The following is a 25463-nucleotide window of genomic DNA, read 5'->3' as shown; positions in this document are numbered from 1 at the left end:
AAATCTCCATCGTCACTGATCCCTTGACCAATGGCGGAAAATCATTGGTCGATGTATAGTCCACATACCCCTATAACGACCTTTTTTAATAGGACTGACGTGAAATATTCTCCTCCAACATCAATGTAAACAGAAACAGGTAGATTAACAAGCCTTCATAGGCAGTTATATTGGTTGTGTGATGGGGCCTGGGTGTTGCATGTACCGTCTGACACCGGTGTGGCGGAGCTAATCTCGTGGTTTTGATTGATGAACTGAAAAGCACGCACCGTCAGGGTAGCCACCGCCACAACCTAGGTCTTCACCGCCGGTATCACAATCAACCACTTGTTGCTCGGACAAAGTTTAATTCACCATTTGTAACCTCAGTAATTCCTTCTACGGCTCCCGCTGCTGCAAAAGCCCAACAGCTGCCTGAATGGATGTTTGAAAGCAATGCCAACTTGGACCATATGTTATTACGAGTTCTTGAGAACCAGTATCAAATTTAAATGAGTACTTTTGGTGTCCTAATTTTAATCTTTCATATCAAATTTAAAGGTGTGTGATTACGAGTTCTTGAGAATCAATATTAAGGGAGCGAGTCTATTAAATTAAGATGAGAAATACCCATGCAATTATCATAATTATCTTATAAATATTTTACACATACAGGTTGATACATATCAGACTACCTACAAGGCATATAGCTAGTAGGTTTTGATTTAATTAACTAAGCTGTGGGGTAAGAGGCAGACATAGCAATCCCACAAAGTCCTTCAGCTGCAGCAACATCTCTTTGCATTCTTATGTACCCAGCTTCGCCCCATTCTGCACCCCATGAGTTCTTCACTAGCCAATACTTAGTCCCATCCTCGCTCACGCCATATCCAACAGCGGTAACACCATGGTCAAGACTCGTTCCACAAGTTCCGGTGAAGACACCACTTGAATAGAATTGGAAGTCGGAACCGCTAGCATCGATGGCAACGGAAACAGGTTGATGAGCAACAGCGGTTAGAAGGGCCTTTTCACTATTTGCCGGCACATCCTCAAAGCCAGTTATCTTGGCTGCAATGATGGCTTCCTTCTTGGTGTTACATGTACCATCAACACCGTTGTAGGGGTAATTAGCTTCTGTGCTAATCCCGTGATTTTGTTGGATGAACTGGAACGCATTGTCCATCAAGCCACCCTCACAACCTTGGTCTTCACCAGCGGTGTCACAATCAACGAGCACTTGCTCAGACAAAGAGATCAATTTACCAGTTGTAAGCTGTGTAATTCCTTCAGTGGCGGCCACTGCTGAAAAAGCCCAACAACATCCTGTATTTTGATTGGAATCAAAAGTAGTTAGATTAAGGAAAAAATAAAAGATGAATATATATATATATATATATATATATATATATATATATGTATGTATATGTATATATGTATATAGTGTCTCTCTAAATTGATGACAAGAAACTAGACGTTTATGTACTTACCGCACTGGCCTTGGTCCTTAACGGGGGTTACAGCTCCTTTCTTTCTCCAATCCATTGTTGCTGGTAATGGTACGGTCACATTTTCATATTTGAAAGAAGAAGTCTTTGTGGAACATTCATGGCCCTTGAATCCATTTCTTGTGGCTTTGAACTCTTCATTTGTAAGGTCAGCAAATTGGTTGACACTTAATTTGTAAGGTTTATTTGCATCTTTATTAGAAAATTCTATAAACGCCACATTTTCCTTGAATATCTTGAAACGAGTTTCCTTCTCATTGATGTCGTTATATATGCGACCATAAAGAGCCAACCATTGCTTGTATCTCCCGTACATTGATGCATCTTGCAGACTGCGAGAAGTGGCTTCAGAAGACCAAGCTCCCAACATGAGGATCAAGCCCAAGCACATATACTTCCATAGCTGCAGGTTTAGGATCTCCATCGGTAGCTAGCTAGTGTAGCAGAAGCAAGCTGGGTTTTGGTAAAGGATATGATGATGAGCAGATATACTGAAATGGTAGACTTGCTCTGCGATTTATGTACTACTCAAGGTGGTAGAGAGAATGGCGTTTATAGCAATTTCAGTGCCCCAAAAAATGATCAGCGTGGTACGTACTACGTGCCTTAGAAAATATGATGATATAGACCTGTAAGATTATTATTAGTAAATTGACCTTTCATTTAATTTGGGACCTGATGCTTACCTTTTGTCCTTGTGTGCGTAATATACTTGTTCACATTGTGTTCTGAAATGTACTCGTGGATCCTCAGCCATCTTGGATTTTTATTTTAGTTAAGGATGGTTTGATAATCATTATTTTGTCTTTAGTTTTGTTTTATTTATTTGAAATATGAAAACCGAAATAGGTAGATTAGCAAGCCTTGAGAAGGATCTGTAAGAAATTTCTGAAATCATAAGAAAAACAACGAGACATTAAGATTACGGATTTGATAAACTAAAATTATAATAAATTAATTACAATTTACTCATCTTTTGTATACTCTTGCGGATGACAAAAGAGTCTTCTCCTTTCAACAAGTGGAAGTGTTCCAGCAATAATAGGGTTTGCTTGGAATCGAACGTGTGTGTTGTGAAAGCAGGGACACCCTTATTATAGTGATTAGTGTTCCTCCAATCTCACTTGTTATAGTAATTGGAGGAATACACCAAATCACTATTCAATCTTAATGGTGTCCCACAAAGGCATGTACAACATGTGTTACTTAATTAGGGTTTCAATTAGTCAACTAATATATCTTGGTTTATTGAATTACGTTAAAAATTAAATATATAAAAGATCAAGTTATTTGCTTTTTAAGTAGTTCGATTATAATAATTGACAACTCAACATGAGTTTTATAGGCCTTCTCATTGCTTATCGGCACGTCTTCACAGCCAGTTATATTGGCTGTAGGAGGCCCTTCGGTGTTCCATGCACCGTCTAGCACCGGCGTTGGGGTCCTTGCGGAGGTAATCACATGGTTTTGATTGATGAACTCAAAAGCGCCGTCAAGGTAGCCACCACCACAACCTTGGTCTTCACCGCGGGTATCACAATCAATCACTTGTTCTCGGACAAAGTTTAATTGACCATTTGTAAGCTGAGTAATTCCTTCAACGGCTCTCGCTGCTGCAAAAGCCCAATAGCAGCCTGAATATATAGATGTTTGATTGCAAATCTTTTGATTAGTGGGAGGCCAATGCGAACTTGGACCATAGGTTCTTTTGGTCATTGGGTGACTAAGATGGAGAATAAATATGTGATTTTGGTTTTTAATCTTTCATATCAAATCTAATAGTGTGTGATCATGAATTCTTAGACACCAGATGACCAAGAAAGCAAGTCTATTAAATTTAGATGATAAATGTCCAACAATTATCTTGATTATCTTATAAATATTTTACGCATACAGGTTGATACATATCAGACTACCTACAAGGCATATAGCTAGTAGGCATTGATTTAATTAACTAAGCTGTGGGGTAAGAGGCAGACATAGCAATCCCACAAAGTCCTTCAGCTGCAGCAACATCTCTTTGCATTCTTATGTACCCAGCTTCGCCCCATTCTGCACCCCATGAGTTCTTCACTAGCCAATACTTAGTCCCATCCTCACTCACGCCATATCCAACAGCGGTAACACCATGGTCTAGACTCGTTCCACAAGTTCCGGTGAAGACACCACTTGAATAGAATTGGAAGTCGGAACCGCTAGCATCGATGGCAACGGAAACAGGTTGATGAGCAACAGCGGTTAGAAGGGCCTTTTCACTATTTGCCGGCACGTCCTCAAAGCCAGTTATCTTGGCTGCAATGATGGCTTCCTTCTTGGTGTTACATGTACCATCAACACCGTTGTAGGGGTAATTAGTTTCTGTGCTAATCCCGTGATTTTGTTGGATGAACTGGAACGCATCGTCCATCAAGCCACCCTCACAACCTTGGTCTTCCCCAGCAGTGTCACAATCAACGAGCTCTTGCTCAGACAAAGAGATCAAGTTACCAGTTGTAAGCTGTGTAATTCCTTCGGTGGCGGCTACTGCTGAAAAAGCCCAACAACATCCTGTATTTTGATTGGAATCAAAAGTAGTCAGATTATGGAAAAAATAAAAGATGAATATATATATATATATATATATATATATATATATATATATATATATATATATGTATGTATATGTATATATAGTGTTTCTCTAAATTAATGACAAGAAGCTAGAGGTTTTGTGTACTTACCGCACTGGCCTTGGTCCTTAACGGGGGTTACAGCTCCTTTCTTTCTCCAATCCATTGTTGCTGGTAATGGTACGGTCACATTTTCATATTTGAAAGAAGAAGCCTTTGTGGAACACTCATGGCCCTTGAATCCATTTCTTGTGGCTTTGAACTCTTCATTTGTAAGGTCAGCAAATTGGTTGACACTTAATTTGTAAGGTTTATTTGCATCTTTATTGGAAAATTCTATAAACGCCACATTTTCCTTGAATATCTTGAAACGAGTTTCCTTCTCATTGATGTCGTTATATACTCGACCATAAAGAGCCAACCATTGCTCGTATCTCCCGTACATTGATGCATCTTTCAGACTGCGAGAAGTGGCTTCAGAGGACCAAGCTCCCAACATGAGGATCAAGCCCAAGCACACATACTTCCATAGCTGCAGGTTTAGGATCTCCATCGGTAGCTAGCTAGTGTGGTAGAAGCAAGCTGGATTTTGGTAAAGGATATGATGATGAGCAGATATACTGAAATGGTAGATTTGCTCTACGATTTATATACCACTCAGTGCCCCAAAAAATGATCAGCGTGGTACGTGCCTTGGAAAATATGTTGATATAGACCTATAAGATTATTTTTAGTAAATTGACATTCCATTTAATTTGGGACCTGATGCTTACCTTTTGTCCTTGTGTGCGTAATATATTTGTTCACATTGTGTTCTGAAATGTAATCGTGCATCGTCAACCATCTTGGATTTACTTTATTTAAGGATGGTTTGATAATCATTATTTTGTCTTTACTTCTGTTTTTATTCATTTGAAATAATCTTATATGGTAACTACATACAATTTTCAACTAAAAACCAAAAATTGAAATAAAAAGTTTTGAGAAAGTCCATGAAGAGTCTTGCTTTTGAGAGAGTTTTTGATAGACCGGGTAATTTCTTACACGACATGTTAACCTGATCGGAAACGACCCGAAAACAACGGATTGTCAAGGCGTTAACTAATCGGCTTGTTATCAGGTCACATGCTTAGAAAGGGGATAATGTTAGGACACCAAATTCTTTAAACCAAATTTGCAAACTAAATGATGTGATTGTTAATGAATGAATTATTACTTAGGCGTTGATTAACGTGCTTATTTCCTATTGATGACACATCATTTGGTTCAAAAATTTGGTCTCCCTAACATTACCCTAAAAAAGGACATTCATGTTCTCATTAATGAAAGTGCTATTGAGTCTGTGGATTCTTTGAATCCTTTTATGCATGCACGGGGAGTTTCTTCTGGCTGATAACAGTTCAACAACAGCTCGGTTGGGATCAAGGAAATAGGCTCCACGGTTTGATTACATCCTTACTCAGAAGGCCTTAGTTTCTGTGGACAATAATGCACCCACCAACCGAGGGAGTAGGATTCTCGTTCCTCTATTTTTCTTTCTCTCATATTTGAACTGTCACAGTTAAACCATGTAAACATATTATATTAATTTTTTATAAAAAGAGAAAGACAAAATAAAGAATGTGAGAGAAGGAGATGGAATGAATAGAGCAAGTCCACCGGAGTGGACATTGCCTAACACCTAGTCCAAAAAGCAGCCCAGCGCCCTGTCCATTTACTCCAGCCCGCAAAACAGCCTGGCACCCAGCCCGTGCTGGTCTCTGGGCCAGCCCAAAACAGACTGACCAAGAAGCCGGGCAGTTTGCTGGCGCGTGCATGTCACGGGGCCCGTTGCGCGAGTGCCCGACAACATTTCAGATGCGGGGCCCTGCGCGCAGGCGCACTCAGACCACAACCCGAGTAGGCGACGTGGCCCACTTTTAGCCGTTGGATTTCCAACGACTATTTTTTGTAGACCATTGGATTTCCAACGGTAAAAAAAAATTTAAATTTGACTTTTAAAATGGACCGTTCGATCACAAATTAACGGTCCACGTTTTTTTCACAAAAAATAAAAAAAAATAAAAAAAAGGCCCAATGTTCAGAAATATGACTGTTGGCCATGTGGCAACTCCCTGGCTCTTGGATTTGAATATTTTTCAAATCCAATGGTCAATATTAATTAACTATATTAAAATTAATTAAAAATTATAAAAAAATATTGAAAAATTATTAAAAAATACAGAAAATTTAAAAAAAATATAGAAATTTTTTAAAAATGTTATTTTTTTTCTATAAATACCTAACCCTCATCTTCCACCTTTACACCACATTTCAAAATATTTTTGGACATAAAAAAAAAAGAGATGTCATGCGAAGGAGGCGTGCAAGAGATGCGGAAACAAGTCAAGGGGGTTCTAGCTACACAAATCATGGCAACCAAGATCCTAGCACCACATATCCTAACTCCAGAGACTTTGTATAATTTTTATGTAATTGTTTATTTTTTTAGAATTTTATTTAATTTCTTATGTAATTTTTATGTTTTTTTCATTTTTTTTCTTTTGAACTTTATTTAATTTCTTATGTAATTTTTATGTTTTTTCATTTTTTTTTCTTTTGAACTTTATTTAATTTCTTATGTTATTTAAAAACTTTATTTATTTATATTTAATTTATTATGCAATTTTAATGCAATTATTTATTTATTTTTGTACTTTATTTAAACACATGAAATAAGATTACATAAACTCACCAAATAAGATTACATAAACTCACCAAATAAACTTAAAAACAAAACACACTACATAGAATTACATAAACTTAAAAAAAAAAATACAATTTATTCTTCAACCACAAACCTCATTTTAATTATCTTTGCCTTCATGCAATCCCCACTGGTGCTCAATCAAGTCATTCTGGCGGGTTACGTGCCTATATGGCTCTTGCACATTAGTGTACCGCTAAACAATCAATTCATTGTAACGTCCATCACGTTCCAACGGCTCGTGTTGCACGGGATCTTCAGTCTGGTCATGAGCACAATAGATACGTGTTCTTGAGTTGTTCATCGGATCCGGCTCATATTCATCGACGACATCATAATCATACTCATCTTTAACGATCATATTGTGGAGAATAATACACATCATCATGATGGATCGAAAAGCCTCGACATCAAACATTCTAGCTGAAGCCCTGACAATCGCCCAACGAGCTTGCAGGATACCAAAACAACACTCGACATCCTTCCTACACCTTTCTTGACATTTTGCAAAGTGTTTTTCCTTTTCAGTCTGTGGATGTGGCATTGTTTTGACAAATGTTGACCACCTTGGGTAAATGCCATCTGCAAGGTAGTATGATCCCTTGTATTGGGTACCATTAACCCAATATGTGCATCTCGGCGTTTTTCCTTGTAGCAGTTCGTCGAACACTGGGGATTGGGCAAGGATATTTAGGTCATTCTGAGCTCCTGGAACACCAAAAAAAGCATGCCAAATCCATGTATCAAATGAAGCCACCGCTTCCAAAATGATGCTTTTGGCTCATTTTTTGTCGTCATAAGCTCTTTGCCACGCACTTGGACAATTTTTCCAAGTCCAGTGCATGCACTCGATGCTTCCAATCATGCCAGGGAAACCTCGCATCTCACCCTTCCTTAGAAGCCTTCGCATGTCCCTTGGCGTGGGTGTCCGGAGGTACTCATTAGTGTAGAGGGCTTCAATTGTAGAGCAAAACCGCATTAGGGACTCCAGAACAGTTGTTCTTCCTATCCTCGCGATCTCATCCACTTGATCTGCAGATGCTCCATATACAAGCATTCGCAAGGATGCCGTAATTTTTTGCTCGGGAATAAGATCTAGAACATGAAAAGCATCATCTTTTTACACAAAGTATGGATCATGGTTGCAAATAGCACTTATGATTTTGTCGAACAAATTTCATTGCATTATAAAACGACATCTAAAAACATGATAAGGGAATATGCTGTTGGGAATAAAATAATCTTCCAAGAGATCTTTACCTCATCTTTCCCTTTTTCTATCGAGGTTTGCAGCACGTCTTGGTTTGGCTATCTGACCCACGGCTTCCATGACACGACGGGAATGTGAGGCCCTCTGCCTTAAATGGTGATCATCCTCATCCTCCTCCATGAAGAAAGCCTCATCTCCACCTCCACCTTCCTCAAGATTGGCCAATTCTGCCTGTTGTGCCAACAACCTTTTCTGTTGCTCCTACAACTGTTTACACTCTCCTTGAAGAAGACATTGTAATAAGAACTCAAGATTTGAAAACGATGAACAGGGATTCTGAGCTAAAAAGAAGGATTGAGCTTGGTGTGAGGATGGATGTAGGGTTGTAGGGTTTATATGGACAAAAAAAGAAAGGATGAGGTTCTGGACAATGCCACATGGCACTACGTGATTGGTTGAAAATTTTATCGAAATCTTGGCTAAATTATTGTAAACCGGAAGTGGCACATGGCGTGTTGGGATTGGTAAAAAATATTATTGAAAATCTATCCACAAAATAGTATGTTCGGATAATGACACGTGGCATGACGTGATTGGTTGAAAATCTTATCGAAATCTTGGCTAAATTATTGTAAAACGGAAGTGACACGTGACGCATCGGGATTGGTTGAAAATCTTAGTGGAAATCTATTCACAAAATAGTATGTTCAGATAATGACATGTGGCGTGACGAGATTGGTTAAAAATCCTACCCAAAATTAAAACTATTTTATTTTTTTATTCTTTTAGAAAAAATTTAAAAATATTTTAAATGGGCTGGGTGCTAGTGCATTTTGTAGGGATGGAGATCGTTTGTGCCAGCACATTTTTTCACTGGGTGCCAACGCATTTTTTTAGGGGTGGAGATTCATTGGCCTATTACTGTTCATTGAAGTATGTTACTGTTCACTGAAGTGGATAAATGGGCTGGGTGTTGGAACAAAGTCCTTAGGGGTGGACTTGCTCTCAGACCTACAGTTGACATTTTAGTAACTGCTGATGCATACTTTGTGTGACCAGAGTATCTTCAGAGCAATTAAAAGCGGAAACACCACTTGCGCCAGAGTTGCACATGTTCTTATTTCATTGAGAAAACATCACTTGCGGTATACTTTTACCATGTATGTTCTCCATCAACACCTATCCCTTGACTAATATCGAAAACACATTGGTCGGTGGTTAGTCCACATACCCTCTAATGACCACTGTTATAGGACTGACATGAAATCTTCTCCGACATCAATGAAAAACAGAAATAGGTAGATTAGCAAGCCTTGAGAAGGATTTGTAAGAAATTTCTGAAATCATAAGAAAAACAAGACATTAGGATTACGGATTTGATAAACCAAAATTACAATAAATTAATTACAATTTACTTATCTTTAGCATACGGAAGACATGACTCTTGCGGAAAGAGTCTTCTACTTTCAACAAGCGAAAGTGTTTCAGCAATAATAGGGTTTGCACGGAATCGAATGTGTGTTCTGAAAGCAGGGACACCCTTATTATAGTGATTAGGGTTCCTCCAATCTCACTGGTTATAGTAATTGGAGGAATACACCAAATCACCATTTAATCTTAATGGTGTCCCACGAAGGCATATACAATTATGTCTTACTTAATTAGGGTTTCAATTAGTTAACTAATATATCTTGGTTCCATGATTTTTACTAACCAATATTGAATTACGTTAAAAGTCAAATATCTTGAAAATCAAGTTATTTGCCTTTTAAATAATTTGATTCATAATAATTGACAACTCAACATGAGTCTTACAGGGCCTTCTCATTGCTTATCGGCACGTCTTCATAGCCAGTTATATTGGCTGTATGAGGGCCTTCGGTGCTCCATGTACCGTCTAACACCGGCGTTGCGGTCCTTGCGGAGCTAATCACACGGTTTTGATTGATGAACTCAAAGGCGCCGTCAAGGTAGCCACCACCACAACCTTGGTCTTCAGTGCGAGTATCACCATCAACCACTTGTTGCTCGGACAAAGTTTAATTGACCATTTGTAAGCCGAGTAATTCCTTCAACGGCTCTCGCTGCTGTAAAAGCCCAATAGCTTCCTGAATATATAGATGTTTGATTGCAAATCTTTTGATTAGTGGGAGGCCAATGTGAACTTGGACCATAGGTTCTTTTGGTCATCGGGTGATTAAGATGGAGAATAAATGTGTGATTTTGGTTATTAATCTTTCATATCAAATCTAATAGTGTGTGATCATGAATTCTTAGACACCTGACCAAGAAAGCGAGTCTATTAAATTTAGATGATAAATGTCCAACAATTATCTTGATTATCCTATAAATATTTTATACATACAGGTTGATACATATCAGACTACCTATAAGGCATATAGCTAGTAGGCATTGATTTAATTAACTAAGCTGTGGGGTAAGAGGCAGACATAGCAATCCCACAAAGTCCTTCAGCTGCAGCAACATCTCTTTGCATTCTTATGTACACAGCTTCTCCCTATTCTGCACCTCATGAGTTCTTCACTAGCCAATACTTAGTCCCATCCTCACTCACGCCATATCCAACAGCGGTAACACCATGGTCAATACTCGTTCCACAAGTTCTGGTGAATACACTACTTGAATAGAATTGGAAGTTGGAACCGCTAGCATCGATGGCAACGGAAACAGGTTGATGAGCAACAGCGGTTAGAAGGGCCTTTTCACTATATTTGCAGGCACATCCTCAAAGCCAGTTATCTTGGCTGCAATGATGGCTTCCTTCTTGGTGTTACATGTACCATCAACACCGTTGTAGGGGTAATTAGCTTCTGTGCTAATCCCGTGATTTTGTTGGATGAACTGGAACGCATCGTCCATCAAGCCACCCTCACAACCTTGGTCTTCCCCAGCGGTGTCACAATCAACGAGCTCTTGCTCAGACAAAGAGATCAAGTTACCAGTTGTAAGCTGTGTAATTCCTTTGGTGGCGGCTACTGCTGAAAAAGCCCAACAACATCCTGTATTTTGATAGGAATAAAAAATAGTCAGATTAAGGAAAAAATAAAAGATGAATATATATATATATGTATGTATGTATGTATATGTATATGTATATATAGTGTTTCTCTAAATTAATGACAAGAATCTAGAGGTTTATGTACTTACCGCATTGGCCTTGGTCCTTAACGGGGGTTACATCACATTTCTTTCTCCAATCCATTGTTGCTGGTAATGTTATGGTCACATTTTCATATTTGAAAGAAGTAGCCTTTGTGGAACACTCATGGCCCTTGAATCCATTTCTTGTGGCTTCGAACTCTTCATTTGTAAGGTCAGCAAATTGGTTGACACTTAATTTATAAGGTTTATTTGCATCTTTATTGGAAAATTCTATAAACGCCACATTTTCCTTGAATATCTTGTGTTGATGCACAAAATCAGTGAGGACTTTGGTACAACAAAAAATGTTAAGTTTGCGACCTTCGCTAGATTGCGCCGGTCACTAGTGTGGATAAATATGTAAATGGAAGCAAACACAAGATGTACGTGGTTCATCCAGATTGGCTACATCCACGGAGTAGAGGAGTTCTCATTAATTGTGAAGGGTTTACACAAGTACATAGGTTCAAGCTCTCCTTTAGTGAGTACTAGGGAATGATTTAGTACAAATGACATTAGGAAATATTGTGAGAGAGTGATCTCTATTTATAGAAGAGAGTTTCTAGTTTCATTCTGACATTGACACATGTCGTGTTGTGATTGGCTTCTGATGTTGACATGTGTCATGTTGTGATTGGCTTATGATGTCGACACGTTTCGCGCTGTGATTGACCTCTTGGTTGGAGGGAAACTCTTCTGGGTCCTTGACGGTATAACGTTGACCAGTGCTCATTAGTTTCGAGATTGGTCAAGTATGGTACAAAAAGTGCTCTCCTAAGTTCCCGAGTGAGGGAAGCTCATCGGTTGGGGACTTGCAAGATCCAAGCCATTGAGTAATCATGAAACTTCTAAGTACCAAAGTGTGGTATCATTTTCACTTGCCTTATCTGTCTCATATGTAGATGTGGCATCTTCTCTGGAAGTACTTTTCCTCCATTCAGGGGTGGTATCTTTAACCGATGAAGATGCATAAGGTAATGTATCAATTTCACTTGAAGCTTACTTGTAGTTTCGGGCTTGGTTAAGTGCGATACAAAACCCTATAGTAGGAGTCCCCTAAGTCGCCGAGTTAGGAGATTTGCCGAAAGAGGTAACAGACAAGGTAAGCAATTAAACTTCCAAGCAAGCAACCTAGATCGGAGGTTCGACTTTGGCTTCCGGTTGATTGTTCTCCTTCTCCTTGTGTCGTAAACAGCAACAAGGATAAGGAGAAGCAAATGGAGAAGAGATGATATGAGATACTTTTGCTTTTAAAGAAGTAACTTTCCACAGGCTTATTCTTGAACTGGGTTGGAGGGTTTTCTGGTTTCCTCTAGAGTATAAGGCGGACTCAAGAATTTGAGGGTCAAAACAAGTCCATTAAATCAAGAGTGCGTTCGACCTTGATGATATGGGATACTTGCTGTTGACGAATTAATAGATAAATCGGCACGTGTTCTGTTGCGCTTGTCTCCACATGCTTCCTTATATCCTTCTCACTTGCCCTATTTGTTCCTCAGGCAGATGTGGTATCTTTTCTGGAAGCATAAGATGTTGAAGATGAGTACTCGAGAGCAATGCTAGGTAAGTAATCAGGCAAAGGGTTCTAGGCAGTCAGTTCCTGACTGGAAGCTTGATTCCAAGTGCTGATTGATTGCTCTCTTTCTCATTGTCTTGCAGGTAAGAACAAGGGTAACGGAAAAGACAGGGAAAAATCATGATATGGGATACTCTTGCTTTTGACCCTTATGATATGAGATACTCTTGCTCTGGTGTGGCTGGTTTGCATAGGTATTATTGGAGGGGGGGAGAAAGCTGAGTATTTCGAGAGGCTTCGTTGGGAGTGCCCTCTCAGATATGAGGAAGGGTTAAGCATTGTTGCAGGTCTGCCTGTCCGTGGAGGATGAAGGTCGACATATATAAGAGTCTCCATAACAACAAGTAGTAATGCTATTCCTTTACCCTTCTTGGTCGTAACAATGTAGTGGGAGCTGCAAGCTTCACGTATTTTAACTTTGTCAGAGCACTTTGAAAAAGTGGTATGTGGTATTTGGAAAGCTGATGTTGCGTGTGAAGATTGCAGACAAGCTTTATCCAAGGAAATCTGGCTCTCGAAGTTCGGAGAGCGATGCCTCTTCGGTTTTCGAACAAGCAATCCTGTCGGGGATCTGGCTCTCGAGATTCGAACAACGGTGCCTCTTCGATTTTTGAGAAAGCAATCCTGTTGGGAGTCTGGCTCTTGAGATTCGGAGAGTGGTGCCTCTTCGATTTTTGAAAAAGTTATCCTGTTGGGAGTCTGGCTCTCGAGATTTGGAGGGCGGTGCCTTTCGATTTTTGAGCAAGTAATAATGCTATTCCTTTACCCTTCTTGGTCATAGCAATGTAGTGGGAGCTGCAAGCTTCACAGGTTTTAACTTTGTCAGAGGGCTTGGAAAAAGTGGTCTGTGGTATCTGGAAAGCTGATGTTGCATGTGAAGATTACAGACAAGCTTTATCCAAGGAAATCTGGCTCTCGAAGTTTGGAGAGCGATGCCTCTTCGGTTTTCAAACAAGCAATCTTGTCGGGGATCTGGCTCTCGAGATTCAGAGAACGGTGCCTCTTCAATTTTTGAGAAAGCAATCCTGTTGGGAGTTTGACTCTTGAGATTCGGAGAGCAGTGTCTCTTCGATTTTTGAGAAAGTAATCCTGTTGGGAGTCTGGCTTTCGAGATTCGGAGAGTGGTTCCTCTTCGATTTTTGAGCAAGCAATCTTGTTGGGAGTGTTTTCTCGAATATGAGTAAAGGTTGGGCATTTTTGCTAGTTTGCCTTGCCACGAAGCACGGAGGTTGACACATATTAGGACTTTCTAGTTATCAAGCAGTGGTTATATTCCTTTACCCTTGTGGGTAATAGTAGGGTAGCTGGATCTTCAAAATTTATGTGTCTAAACTTTGTCAGAGATCATTGGCAAAGTTATCTGTGGTACCCGATGAGCTGATGTTGCGTGTGGAAAGTAGTGCCTCTTCGAAATCCGGAGAGGGTGCCTCTTCGATTTTTGAATCAATGGCCCTATTGCCCTTTCTTTTATAAGGGCACCAATTGTGTGCAAGGAGTACATTCAGAGAGTTATTGCTTGTAGGAATTTTCCCCTTACTTCAGAGATTTATTGCACCTCATTTCTCATTCATCATTTTTGAGAATGTCTGGCCCATCCGACCGTCGTTTTGACTTGAACTTTGGTAAAGAGGCAGCCATGCCTTCTCAAGACAACATATGGCGCCCATCCTTTTTATCCCTTATTGGTCATCTTACCATTGGGGACTCTATGATGAAGAATGATATGACAGTAGCGGTGGTGGCCAGGAACCTTCTCACTCCCAAAGATAACAGACTACTTTCCAAACGGTCTGATGAGTTGGCTGTTAAGGATTCTCTAGCTCTCAGTGTTCAGTGTGCAGGTTCTGTGTCTAATATGGCCCAACGCCTATTTGCTCGAACCCGTCAAGTTGAATCATTGGCGGCTGAAGTGATAAGTCTCAAACAGGAGATCAGAGGGCTCAAGCATGAGAATAAACAGTTGCACAGGCTCGCACATGACTATGCTACAAACATGAAGAGGAAGCTCGACCAGTTGCAAGAATCTGATGGTCAGATTTTACTTCATCATCAGAGGTTTGTGGGTTTGTTCCAAAGGCATTTATTGCCTTCGTCTTCTGGGGCTGTATCGCGTAATGAAGCTCTAAATGATCAACCTTCGGTGCCTCCTCCTTTTAGGGTTCTGCCTAGTATTGAGGCTCCGAATAATCACCCTCTGGTACCTCCTCTTTCTGGGGCTTTGCCGACTGTTGAGACTTCTCCTGAGCAACCTTTGTGAAGGCTCCCTCTTGTTTGTTTATTTTGATTCATGTATATGTATATATTTGTAACTTATCAGAGATATCAATAAACAAGCTTTGCTTCATTTCAACGTATTGTGTTAAATACACCAAGGCCTTCTTCACTAAGTTCTTTGAATTTTTCCTTTTGTTGAAGCTTGCATGTTGAAGCTTTGTGAGTGAAACATGTAGGTTGAGGTAGTGCTTCCTTAATTTCCCGAGTGAGGAAAACTTCTCGTTTGGAGACTTGAAAAATCCAAGTTATTGAGTGGTCGTGAGACTTCCGAGTATCAAGGTGCAGTAGCATATGGTAGGAGTCCCCCAAGTCTCCAGTCGAGGGAGTTGACGAATGAGGCATTTCCTTTCTAAGTGGTAGCCCAAAACTCCTTCTTCATATATATTTGTTATGAAAGTTGTTAGGCCCAAAGAAGAGGAGGCCTAGGCAATTTTTTTGTTTTTTTTCGAAATTTTTTTTTTGATTTTTTTTTTTCGAATTTTCGAATTTTTGAATTTCCGAATTTTTGAATTTTTGAATTTCAGAATTTTTGAATTTTCAAAATTCCGAAAATATATATATATATATATATATATATATTTTTTTTTTAAAAGCTTTTTAGATGAAGCTTTGGTGTTGAAGCTTTGTAGGTGAAGCTTTGAGGTTGAAGCTTTGTTGGGCACCATGAATTGATTTTGCTTCACACTATCTTGATCAAGATAGTGTGAAGCTTTTGTGTTGAAACTTTGTAGGTGAAGCTTTTGTGGGTCAAGCTTTTATGGGTGAAGCTTTTGTGGGTGAAGCTTTTGGAGGTGAAGCTTTTGTGGGTCAAGCTTTTGTGGTTCAAGCTTTTGTGGTTCAAGCTTTTGTGGGTCAAGTTTTTGTAGGTCAAGCTTTTGTGGGTCAAGCCTTTGTGGGTGAAGCTTTTGTGGGTGAAGCTTTTGTGGGCGAAGCTTTTGTGGGTCAAGCTTTTGTGGGTTAAGCTTTTGTAGGTCAAGCTTTTGTGGGTCAAGCTTTTGTGGGTGAAGCGCTTTTGTGGGTGAAGCTTTTGTAGGCGAAGCTTTTGTGGGTCAAGCTTTTGTGGGTCAAGCTTTTGTGGGTCAAGCTTTTGTGGGTCAAGCCTTTGTGGGTGAAGTTTTTGTGGGTGAAGCTTTTGTAGGCGAAGCTTTTGTGGGTCAAGCTTTTGTGGGTCAAGCTTTTGTCGGTCAAGCTTTTGTGGGTCAAGCTTTTGTGGGTGAAGCTTTTGTGTTGAAGCTTTTGTAGGTGAAGCTTTTGTGTTGAAGCTTTTGTAGGTGAAGCTTTGGAGTTGAAGCTTTGTAGGTGAAGCTTTGGAGTTGAAGCTTTTGTTGGGTACCATGAATTGATTTTGCTTCACACTATCTTGATCAAGATAGTGTGAAGCTTTTGAGAATTTGTAGTTGTCCTCCATTGATGAAGCTTTTGTTGGTGAAGCTTTTGTTGGTGAAGCTTTGGAGTTGAAGTTTTGTAGGTGAAGCTTTGGAGTTGAAGCTTTTGTTGGGTACCATGAATTGATTTTGCTTCACATTATCTTGATCAAGATAGTGTGAAGTTTTTGAGAATTTGTTGTTGTCCTCCATTGATGAAGCTTTTGTTGGTGAAGCTTTGGAGTTGAAGCTTTGTAGGTGAAGCTTTGGAGTTGAACCTTTTGTTGGTGAAGCTTTTGTTGGGTACCATGAATTGATTTTGCTTCACACTATCTTGATCAAGATAGTGTGAAGCTTTTGAGAATTTGTTGTTGTCCTCCACTGATGAAGCTTTTGTTGGTGAAGTTTTGGAGTTGAAGCTTTTGTTGGGTATCATGAATTGATTTCGCTTCACACTATCTTGATCAAGATAGTGTGAAGCTTTTGAGAATTTGTAGTTGTCGTCCATTGATGAAGCTTTGTTGAATTTCCTTTCTTTATTTTTTTTTGGGAAACTAGAAATTTGAAAATGTGGAAGAGACAACATTTACAAATTTTGCTTCCACACTGTTGAGCAAGAGATTGTGATGCAAGCCACACCTTGTAATAGTCGAAGGTTTGGATGAACCATATAAATTGAATTTGCTTCGAAGGTCTGAGAATTGTAGTTGCCCTCTATTGATGAAGCTTTTGTTGGTACCATAAATTGGTTTTGCTTCACACTATCTTGATCAAGAGTGTGTGAAGCTTTTGAGAATTGTGGTTGAACTCTTTTGATGAAGCTTTTGTTGGCACAATAAATTGGTTTTGCTTCACACTGTCTTGATCAAGAGTGTGTGAAGCTTTTGAGAATTGTGGTTGCCCTCTATTGATGAAGCTCTTGTTGGCACCATAAATTGGTTTTGCTTCACACTGTCTTGATCAAGAGTGTGTGAATCTTTTGAGAATTGTGGTTGAACTCCTTTGATGAAGCTCTTGTTGGCACCATAAATTAGTTTTGCTTCACACTGTCTTGATCAAGAGTGTGTGAAGCTTTTGAGAATTGTGGTTGCCCTCCATTGATGAAGCTCTTGTTGGCACCATAAATTGGTTTTGCTTCACACTGTCTTGATCAAGAGTGTGTGAAACTTTCTACGAGTTGTAGTGTTTGCATTATTACAGAGGGGAAATGTTTGAAGCAGATGAAAGAGAGCTGAATAGCTTGATCTTCGTATGCCATGCACTGAAGTTGCTGTTGGCTTGCAATAAGACTTTGTTGGTGACTATAACTCTTGTTGGGCATAAGTGCTCCCCTAGTTGAGTTGTCAAGCTTGAGGGTTTTTGATTATTTGTGAATGCTAGGGGTTCACATGTACAAGTTGTACCACTCGTCTTCTGGTAGGTGGAATGAATGGTGAGTTGCTTTCATCACTTGGTTGGTGGTACGAAGGTGAGTTCCTTCTTCCCCTGGTTGGTGGCATGAATGGTAAGTTGCCAAATAATATTAGAGTACAGGTTGTACATTTCATCACCTGATTGGTGGCATGAAGGAGAGTACATGTTGTACATTTCATCACCTCGTTGGTGGCATGAAGATGGGTTCCTTCTTCACCTAGTTGGTGGTATGAATGGAAAGTTGCCAAATGATATTAGAGTACGGGTTGTACATTTCATCACCTGGTTGGTGGCATGAAGGAGAGTACGGGTTGTACATTTCATCACCTGGTTGGTGGCATGAAGATGAGTTCCTTCTTCACCTGGTTGGTGGCATGAGTGGCAAGTTGCCAAATGATAATAGAGTATGGGTTGTACATTTCATCACCTGGTTGGTGGGAATAAGGGCAAGGTGTCTAGGCACATTGTAGCAAGTGTCGAATGACACAAAATATGTATAACCCTTTCAAAGCACAGTTGGCTTATGTATGAATGTGTTGGAATGTATGATTGAACGAATATACTATGAAGCTGTTTGTTTATTTGTATAGTCTTGTTGGAAGCATTCATGTTGAAGCTTTGAACCCGAGTGTTTCATTGCTAGGAACGTAAGAAGATTAGGATCAAGTTGTCTAAATCACCTCTTTATTGAATTCATGCCAAATAGTCTTCGTTACATAGGATACCGAACGGCTGAAGCTTAACACTTGTACAATGTGAGTTTACTTGTAATAGTACTTCAAGTGATCAGCGTTCCATGGATGGCTAAGGGTCTTTCCATCGGAGCTTCTAAGCTTGTAGGAGCCAGGGCGACTGATGCCAACAACTTCAAACGGTCCATCCCAGTTTGGACTAAGTGTTCCTTCACTCGGGACTCTGTTGCAGAGTAATATTTTCTTCAATACCCAGTCCCCCACTTTGAAAGAATGAGGTTTGACCCTTGAGTCATAGTAGTTGGAGATGCACTGCTTGTAGGCGACATTCTTCAAGTGAGCCTGGTTTCTGTGTTCCTCGACTAGATCTAAGTTGAGGGTAAGTTGTTTGTCATTTTCGCTTTGCACGTAGTTTTGGACTCAGAACGTTGCTTGCTCAAGCTCAACTGGGACAACTGCCTCTGTACCAAAGGCAAGTGAGAATGGGGTTTCTCCTGTTGATGTCCGATACGAAGTGCGGTATGACCAAAGAACTTGGGGTACAAATTCTGGCCAACAACCTTTAGCCTTGTCCAAGCTGGTTTTCAAAGTTCGCTTGATTATTTTATTGATGGCTTCAACTTGTCCATTAGACTGGGGATAAGCTGGGGAGGCAAAACATAAGTTGATGTTGAACTTAGAGTAAAACATCCCATTGTCAGTGACTATCGCATTGGGAATGCCGAATCTGCAAAGGATGTTCTTCGATACGAAGTCTTCTATTTTTTCCTTAGTAATGGTTGCCAAGGGTTCTACTTTGGCCCACTTTGTGAAGTAGTTAACTGCAACGATTGCATAGCAAACCTTGCCCTTCCCTGCAGGCATTGGGCCGATCAAATCAAGTCCCCATTGGGCGAAAGGCCAATGGCTGATCATAGGAGTGAGCGGTTCGGGAGAGGAGTGAGGAATAGTTGAGTGGCGTTGACACTTATCACATGAGCGGAATATTCTGATGGCATCTTGGTGGAATGTTAGCCAGTAATATCCTTGGCGAAAAGCCTTATGTGTTAGGGATCGAGATCCAGCATGATCTCCGCAGACTCCTTCATGTATTTCCCGAAGTACAGTTTCCGCCTCTGCGGGCGTAAGGCATCTTAGGTATGGTAGGTTAAAACCCCGCTTGTAGAGTTGGTCATTAATGATCAAGTAACGGGTATCCTTGTATCGAATCTGCTTAGCTTGGACTTTGTCATTTGGAAGGGTGCCATTAGCAAGAAATCTATAAATCAGGGTAATCCAACTATCTCATTGTTGTAAGTTGCACACTTCCGCAGCCATGGTGCTTGGTGCTGCCAACAATTTGATTTGAATTTTTCTCCCAATCTTGTCTTCCACCGCTAAGGCGAGGCGAGCCAAAGCATCTGCATGACTGTTTGCCGCTCGAGGAATTTGGGTGATCTGGTAGTGGAAGTGCTTGAACAACAATTGTGTTTATGCCAGATATGCTGCCGTGGAGCTATCCTTAGCGTCAAAGTTATTGGTGAACTGGTTAACCACCAATTGGGAGTCACTGAAGATATCAATTCGTTTAACCCTAAGGTGTTTGGCCAAATGTAAGCCTGCTAGGAGGGCTTCGTATTCGGCCTCATTGTTCGACGCCTTGAATTTGAAACGAAGAGCATACTCTATCGCCACTTTGTCAGGGGTTGTAAAGACTAGTCCTGCTCCACAACCCTGTTGGTTGGACAAGCCATCAACATATAGACTCTATGCTGGGGCTGTTGGTTTTATTTTATGAGCTTCCGAGGGTAATGAAACCACTTCTTTAGGCTTAGAAACAATGTCAACAGGATATGTGAAGTCAGCGATGAAGTCTGCCACTGTTTGGCCCTTCTCAGCTGGCTTTGGTTGGTAGGAGATGTCAAACTTACCCAATGCTATCGCCCATTTGATCATTCGCCCGGAAGTGTCAGGACTTTGGAGTATCTGTCGAAGAGGATGATTGGTAAGCACGATGATAGAGTGTGCTTGGAAGTAAGGGCGAAGTTTTTGAGCAGATATGACCAATACTAGAGCCAATTTCTCAATGTTGGAGTATCGTGTCTTCACATCTTGTGAGGCCTTGCTAGCGTAGTAGACAGGCCGTTCGACATTACCATATTTTCGAATGAGAACGGAACTTACTGCTGAAGTCGATACCGACAGATAGATAATGAGAGTGTCACCAACCTTAAGTTTGGAGAGCAAATAGGCTTTACTCATGTAGTCTTTGAGGTTCTTAAATGCCTCAACACATTCATCAGTCCATGTAATGTACTTCTTACTTCCCTTAAATGCTTTGAAGAAAGGAGCACATCTGTCGGTGGCCTTAGAGATGAACCTAGTTAAGGCTGCCACCTTGCCAGTAAGGCTCTAGATGTCTTTTGAAGTTACCGGTTCCTTTATGTCAATGATTGCTTTGATCTTCTCGGGATTAGCCTTAATGCCTCGTTGGCTTATCGTAAGCCTAAGAATTTGCCAGAGCCTACGCCGAAGGCACATTTGTTGGGGTTCAACCTCATTCGATACCTCTTCAGAATGGTGAAAGTTTCAGATAGGTTGGTGATGTGTTGGTCAGCATGTTTGCTCTTGACTAGCATATCATCAATGTAAACTTCCATGCTCTTCCCAATATGTTCGGCGAACATTGAATTGACCAGTCTCTGATAAGTCGCTCCTACATTCTTTAGGCCGAAGGGCATGACTTTATAAAAATATAGTCCCCTGTCAGTAGTGAAGGCTGTGTGTTCTTGGTTCGAAGGGTTCATGAGGATTTGGTTGTATCCTGAGTAAGCATCCATGAAGCTCAGGAGTTCACACCTTACCGTAGAGTCTATAAGTCTGTCTATGAGAGGAAGAGGAAAGCTATCATTCGGGCATCCTTTGTTTAGGTCGGTGTAATTGATACATATTCTCCACAAGACCTTTTGGTGCAGGAGACTTTCCTTGGTCGGATTGTTCTTAACAAGGACAACATTTGCTACCCACGTTGGATAATTGACTTCGCGGACGAAGCCTATGCCTTTGAGTTTTTCAACTTCTGCCTTCATTGCCTCGTACCATTCAGCGTCATAAGATCTTCGCTTCTGTCTCACTGGCTTGGTCTTGGGGTCAATACTTAAGCGATGATAGATTATATCGGGAGAGATGCCTGGCATGTCCTCGTATGACCAGGCGAAGACCTTAGTGTTCTCTTGCAAAAAAGAGATCAATGCCAACCGAATGGGTGGTGACAAGGTGGTACCAATCTTCACCATGCGATCCGGATAATCTTTTGAGATAGAGACCTTCTCCAACTCTTCGGCGGGTTGTGCTTGCTGGGTGAAAGAGTCATCTCGATGATCATCGGGTTGACTGTTGCCACCGTGAAGATCTAAGTTGGCTTCGTCTGGGCTGGTCTTTATGACTTGGTCATGTATAGAAAGGGTTTCCTTGGGCATATGCAGGTGCTGTTGCTTGACCGAAGTGTTGTAACATGATTGTGCACTAAGTTGATCTCTTCTGATGTAACCATTGCCATAGGGGGTTGGAAATTTCATCAACAACATATGTGTGGATACCATGGCCTTGAGATCATTGATGCCTATGCGTCCGAAGATGACATTGTATGCCGTTGGGCAATCAACCACCAGGAAGTTAGTGGTAATGGTAGCTGTGTAAGGGCCTGTACCAATGGTGAAAGGTAAGTGTATGCTCCCCAAAGGTTGCACGATATCACCGGAGAAGCTTATCAGAGGGGAAATTGAGCGGTCGAGCAAGTGTTCAGCTATATTAAGTGCCCTGAAAGCTTCAGCAAACATGATATTGACCGAAGCCCCTGTGTCTACCAGGATTCGTCGTATTTCAAAGTTGGCTATATGAGCTTCCACGATCAGTGGGTCGTTGTGAGGGTAGATGATACCTCTTTCTTCCTCAAGGTAGAAACATATTGGATCCCAATTAGGCTTTTGATACTTACCTCCCCTGATGTCTTCCACGTGAAACACTTGGTGACCAGACCTTAAAACTCGTTCACTATTTTTCATGGCCCTATTGGAAGATTTAGATATGGGTGCGCCACCACTTATGGAATATATCACATTTACCTGGCGTTGGTTACGGTTACCCCTTGGAGGGTGAATGAGGAATTGATCAATTTTTCCTTCACGTGCCAAAGCTTCAATATGATCACGAAGGGTGATACACTTTTTGCCGTCATGGCCGTTATGCTCGTGGTAGCAGCAAAACGTGCCTGTGTTCTTCGTGGGCTTGTAATCAGGGTGCATCGGCTTTGGCTTCGGTATCAAGTGTGCTATGCTGGGGTAAATGGCCACACATGTGGCGTTCAAAGATGTGTATGCCTTATACCTCGGGGTAGGGGCTGTCCTAACACGTGCTTGACCCACTGTGTTGACTGCCTGGGGTCGGGGATTATCATGGCGATACCCTTGGTTATCGCGGTAGTGTCCCTTACTCCTTTTACTAAAATGAGACTGGTGAGGATGAAAATCTTTCCTTTTACCCTAAGATTGATATGTCTGTTGACTTGGCAAAGTATTAAGTAAGGCAGGGGGAGGCACCGCTGCCGTTTGGAAGGTCGAGGTCTTCTCATTTGGTTAGATCTGGCTTCCACTCCCTACTTCCTGATAAGGGGTGGTTGTGGGGGGTTTCCCTTGATATGTCCTTGCCTTGGCGGAGGCATGGTTGTAAGCCTGTGCCATCACCTCAGAGTAAGTCTTCCAAGTGTTGGCATTGATCATGTACTTGAAGAAACAATCACGTAGGCCTGCCGTGAAGGCCTTGAGGGCGGTCTTGTCATCTGCCTCAGCGCAGCGAGAATACTCATGGCTGAAACGACCAGCATACTCTCGTAGTGACTCGTCCGACTTCTGGCAAATAGTGTACAAGTCATCTGCAGAATGCAAGCGATCGGTCTGGAAGATGTGTTGAGAGACAAACAGTTTCCTCAGTTCCTCAAATGAGTCTACTGTCTTAGGTGGAAGACGGTAATACCAGTTTAGAGCTTCGCAAGAGAGGGTGGAGGGGAAGAGAAGACATCGCTCTTCGTCGGTATGTATCCGATATGCCATGGTGGACTCAAAGAGGTTAAGGTGTTCAATTGGGTCCTCCTTTCCAGTATAGAGTTGTAAACCAAGGTTTTGTTTTGTCTTCGCTTGAAGGGGGTGTCGAGGATCCTCCTTGTGAGAGGGTCAGGCCTGGGTTAGTTCCAGTCAGGTATCTTGGCCCGACGTTCGGCCGTCAACTTGTTTACTTCCTCAAGGAGCTGTAGGACAAATGGGTCTTGAGTGGAGTCATGTACCACTGAGATTTTCTTTCGTAAGTCTCCATCGCCTCTTGGAAGTAGGAAAGTTTGAGCAAGGGCGTGTGATTTTTCCTTGGACTCGCCGTACTAACTTATAGGGCGAGTCTGTCGGAATACCTCAGAGTCCCCTATACCTTTATGTTCCTTTAGGACATGTCGTTCCTTCCCTAGATTGGCAGCTGGCTTGGGTCGTGGGAGGGGACCGAGTCTTTCAGAAATCCTTGGGTCATTAATCTTCGAGCATATGTGGAAGGGATTCTCTCGACGTTGCTTTAGGAAGTCTCGACAGTCACGATAAACGGCTTTCGATCCTTCCAACCCTTCTGCAAGGAGGTGTCTTCCTCCACTTCTCCTGCTTCGGGTCGAAAAAGCTGGGTTGAGAGAAGTCTCATGTTGATCAATGTTTTGATGATTAGCTCGCTCTTCATCAGGGATACCCATGTCGAAGGAAGGTGACCCTCCGTGTTGGAGGGCACCTAGATGATGGTTGATGTCCACAGAGGCAACAGTCTCACGTGTTTGAGTACGCATAGTTTCATGGAGCGTCTTAAAGAGCTTCTTATACTGCTCCTGGAGGACCTCATTCTTCATTGCTATCTTGTTGTTTTGAGCTTCTAGCTCATCGACTTTAGCTTGAAGAGCAACCCTCTTTCCTTCATTCTTTCGTTGCTTCGCACTAGGTGCAAGAGGGGTGTCATTCTGTGTGCTGTGGCTTCCTTCGCTCCCCATGTTGGAGAGGGATTTCTGGTCAAAAGAGAGTGTACGAATGGTGGAAACCAGCTTGACAAAGCTGAAGAGAATGGGAATAAGTGTCGTTCCCACAGACGGCGCCAATTGTTGATGCACAAAATTAGTGAGGACTTTGGTACAATAGAAAGTGTTAAGTTTGTGACCTTCGCTAGATTGCTCTGATCACTAGTGTGGATAAGTATGTAAATGGATAGGGACAGGGAAGCAAACACAAGATGTACGTGGTTCACCCAGATTGGCTACGTCCACGGAGTAGAGGAGTTCTCATTAATTGTGAAAGGTTTACACAAGTACATAGGTTCAAGCTCTCCTTTAGTGAGTACTAGTGAATGATTTAGTACAAATGACATTAGGAAATATTGTGAGAGAATGATCTCTATTTATAGAAGAGAGTTTCTAGTTTCATTCTGACATTGACATGTGTCGTGTTGTGATTGGCTTCTGATGTCGACACGTGTCGCATTGTGATTGGCCTTTTGGTTGGAGGGAAACTCTTCTGGGTCCTTGACGGTATAACGTTGACCGGTGCTCAGTAGTTTAGGGATTGGTCAAGTATGGTACAAACATCTTGAAACGAGTTTCCTTCTCATTGATGTCGTTATATACTCGACCATAAAGAGCCAACCATTGCTCGTATCTCCCGTACATTGATGCATCTTTCAGACTGCGAGAAGTGGCTTCAGAAGACCAAGCTCCCAACATGAGGATCAAGCCCAAGCACATATACTTCCATAGCTGCAGGTTTAGGATCTTCATGGGTGGCTAGCTAGTGTGGTAGAAGCAAGCTGGATTTTGGTAAAGGATATGATGATGAGCAGATATACTGAAATGGTAGACTTGCTCTGCGATTTATATACTAC

The 25463-nt window shown here is 41.3% G+C and overlaps 4 protein-coding genes and 1 pseudogene across 4 annotated transcripts in view; all 5 read right to left on the bottom strand.

Moving 5' to 3' along the window:
• Positions 1 to 490: 490 nt before the first annotated feature.
• Positions 491 to 25463, bottom strand: part of LOC126611452 (senescence-specific cysteine protease SAG39-like) — a 28569-nt gene continuing 3596 nt past the window's right edge. Inside the window, exon 3 of the mRNA XM_050279745.1 lies at positions 491 to 622. The gene's annotated coding sequence lies outside the window, so the exon portion shown is untranslated. The remainder of the gene's footprint in view (positions 623 to 25463) is intronic.
• Positions 528 to 25359, bottom strand: LOC126611454 (senescence-specific cysteine protease SAG39-like; annotated as a pseudogene).
• Positions 703 to 1951, bottom strand: LOC126611460 (ervatamin-B-like). The gene is made up of 2 exons (XM_050279752.1): positions 1470 to 1951; positions 703 to 1305 (listed from the first exon to the last, which is right to left on the bottom strand). Exons 1-2 carry the CDS (start codon positions 1909 to 1911, stop codon positions 713 to 715), a joined length of 1035 nt encoding a protein of 344 aa, XP_050135709.1. The 5' UTR covers positions 1912 to 1951; the 3' UTR covers positions 703 to 712.
• LOC126611459 (senescence-specific cysteine protease SAG39-like) lies at positions 3442 to 4856 on the bottom strand. Its single transcript, XM_050279751.1, has 2 exons — positions 4208 to 4856; positions 3442 to 4034 (listed from the first exon to the last, which is right to left on the bottom strand). The coding sequence occupies exons 1-2, from the start codon at positions 4647 to 4649 to the stop codon at positions 3442 to 3444; spliced, it is 1035 nt and encodes a 344-aa protein (XP_050135708.1). The 5' UTR covers positions 4650 to 4856.
• The window catches only part of LOC126611449 (senescence-specific cysteine protease SAG39-like), a 61736-nt gene continuing 46695 nt past the window's right edge, over positions 10423 to 25463 (bottom strand). The window contains exon 3 of the mRNA XM_050279743.1: positions 10423 to 10439. The gene's annotated coding sequence lies outside the window, so the exon portion shown is untranslated. The remainder of the gene's footprint in view (positions 10440 to 25463) is intronic.

Source organism: Malus sylvestris, chromosome 17, assembly GCF_916048215.2.
Source record: "Malus sylvestris chromosome 17, drMalSylv7.2, whole genome shotgun sequence".
Lineage (NCBI taxonomy): Eukaryota > Viridiplantae > Streptophyta > Magnoliopsida > Rosales > Rosaceae > Malus > Malus sylvestris.
Note: the sequence above shows the minus strand (reverse complement) of the source record. Positions and strands in the feature narration are given on the sequence as shown.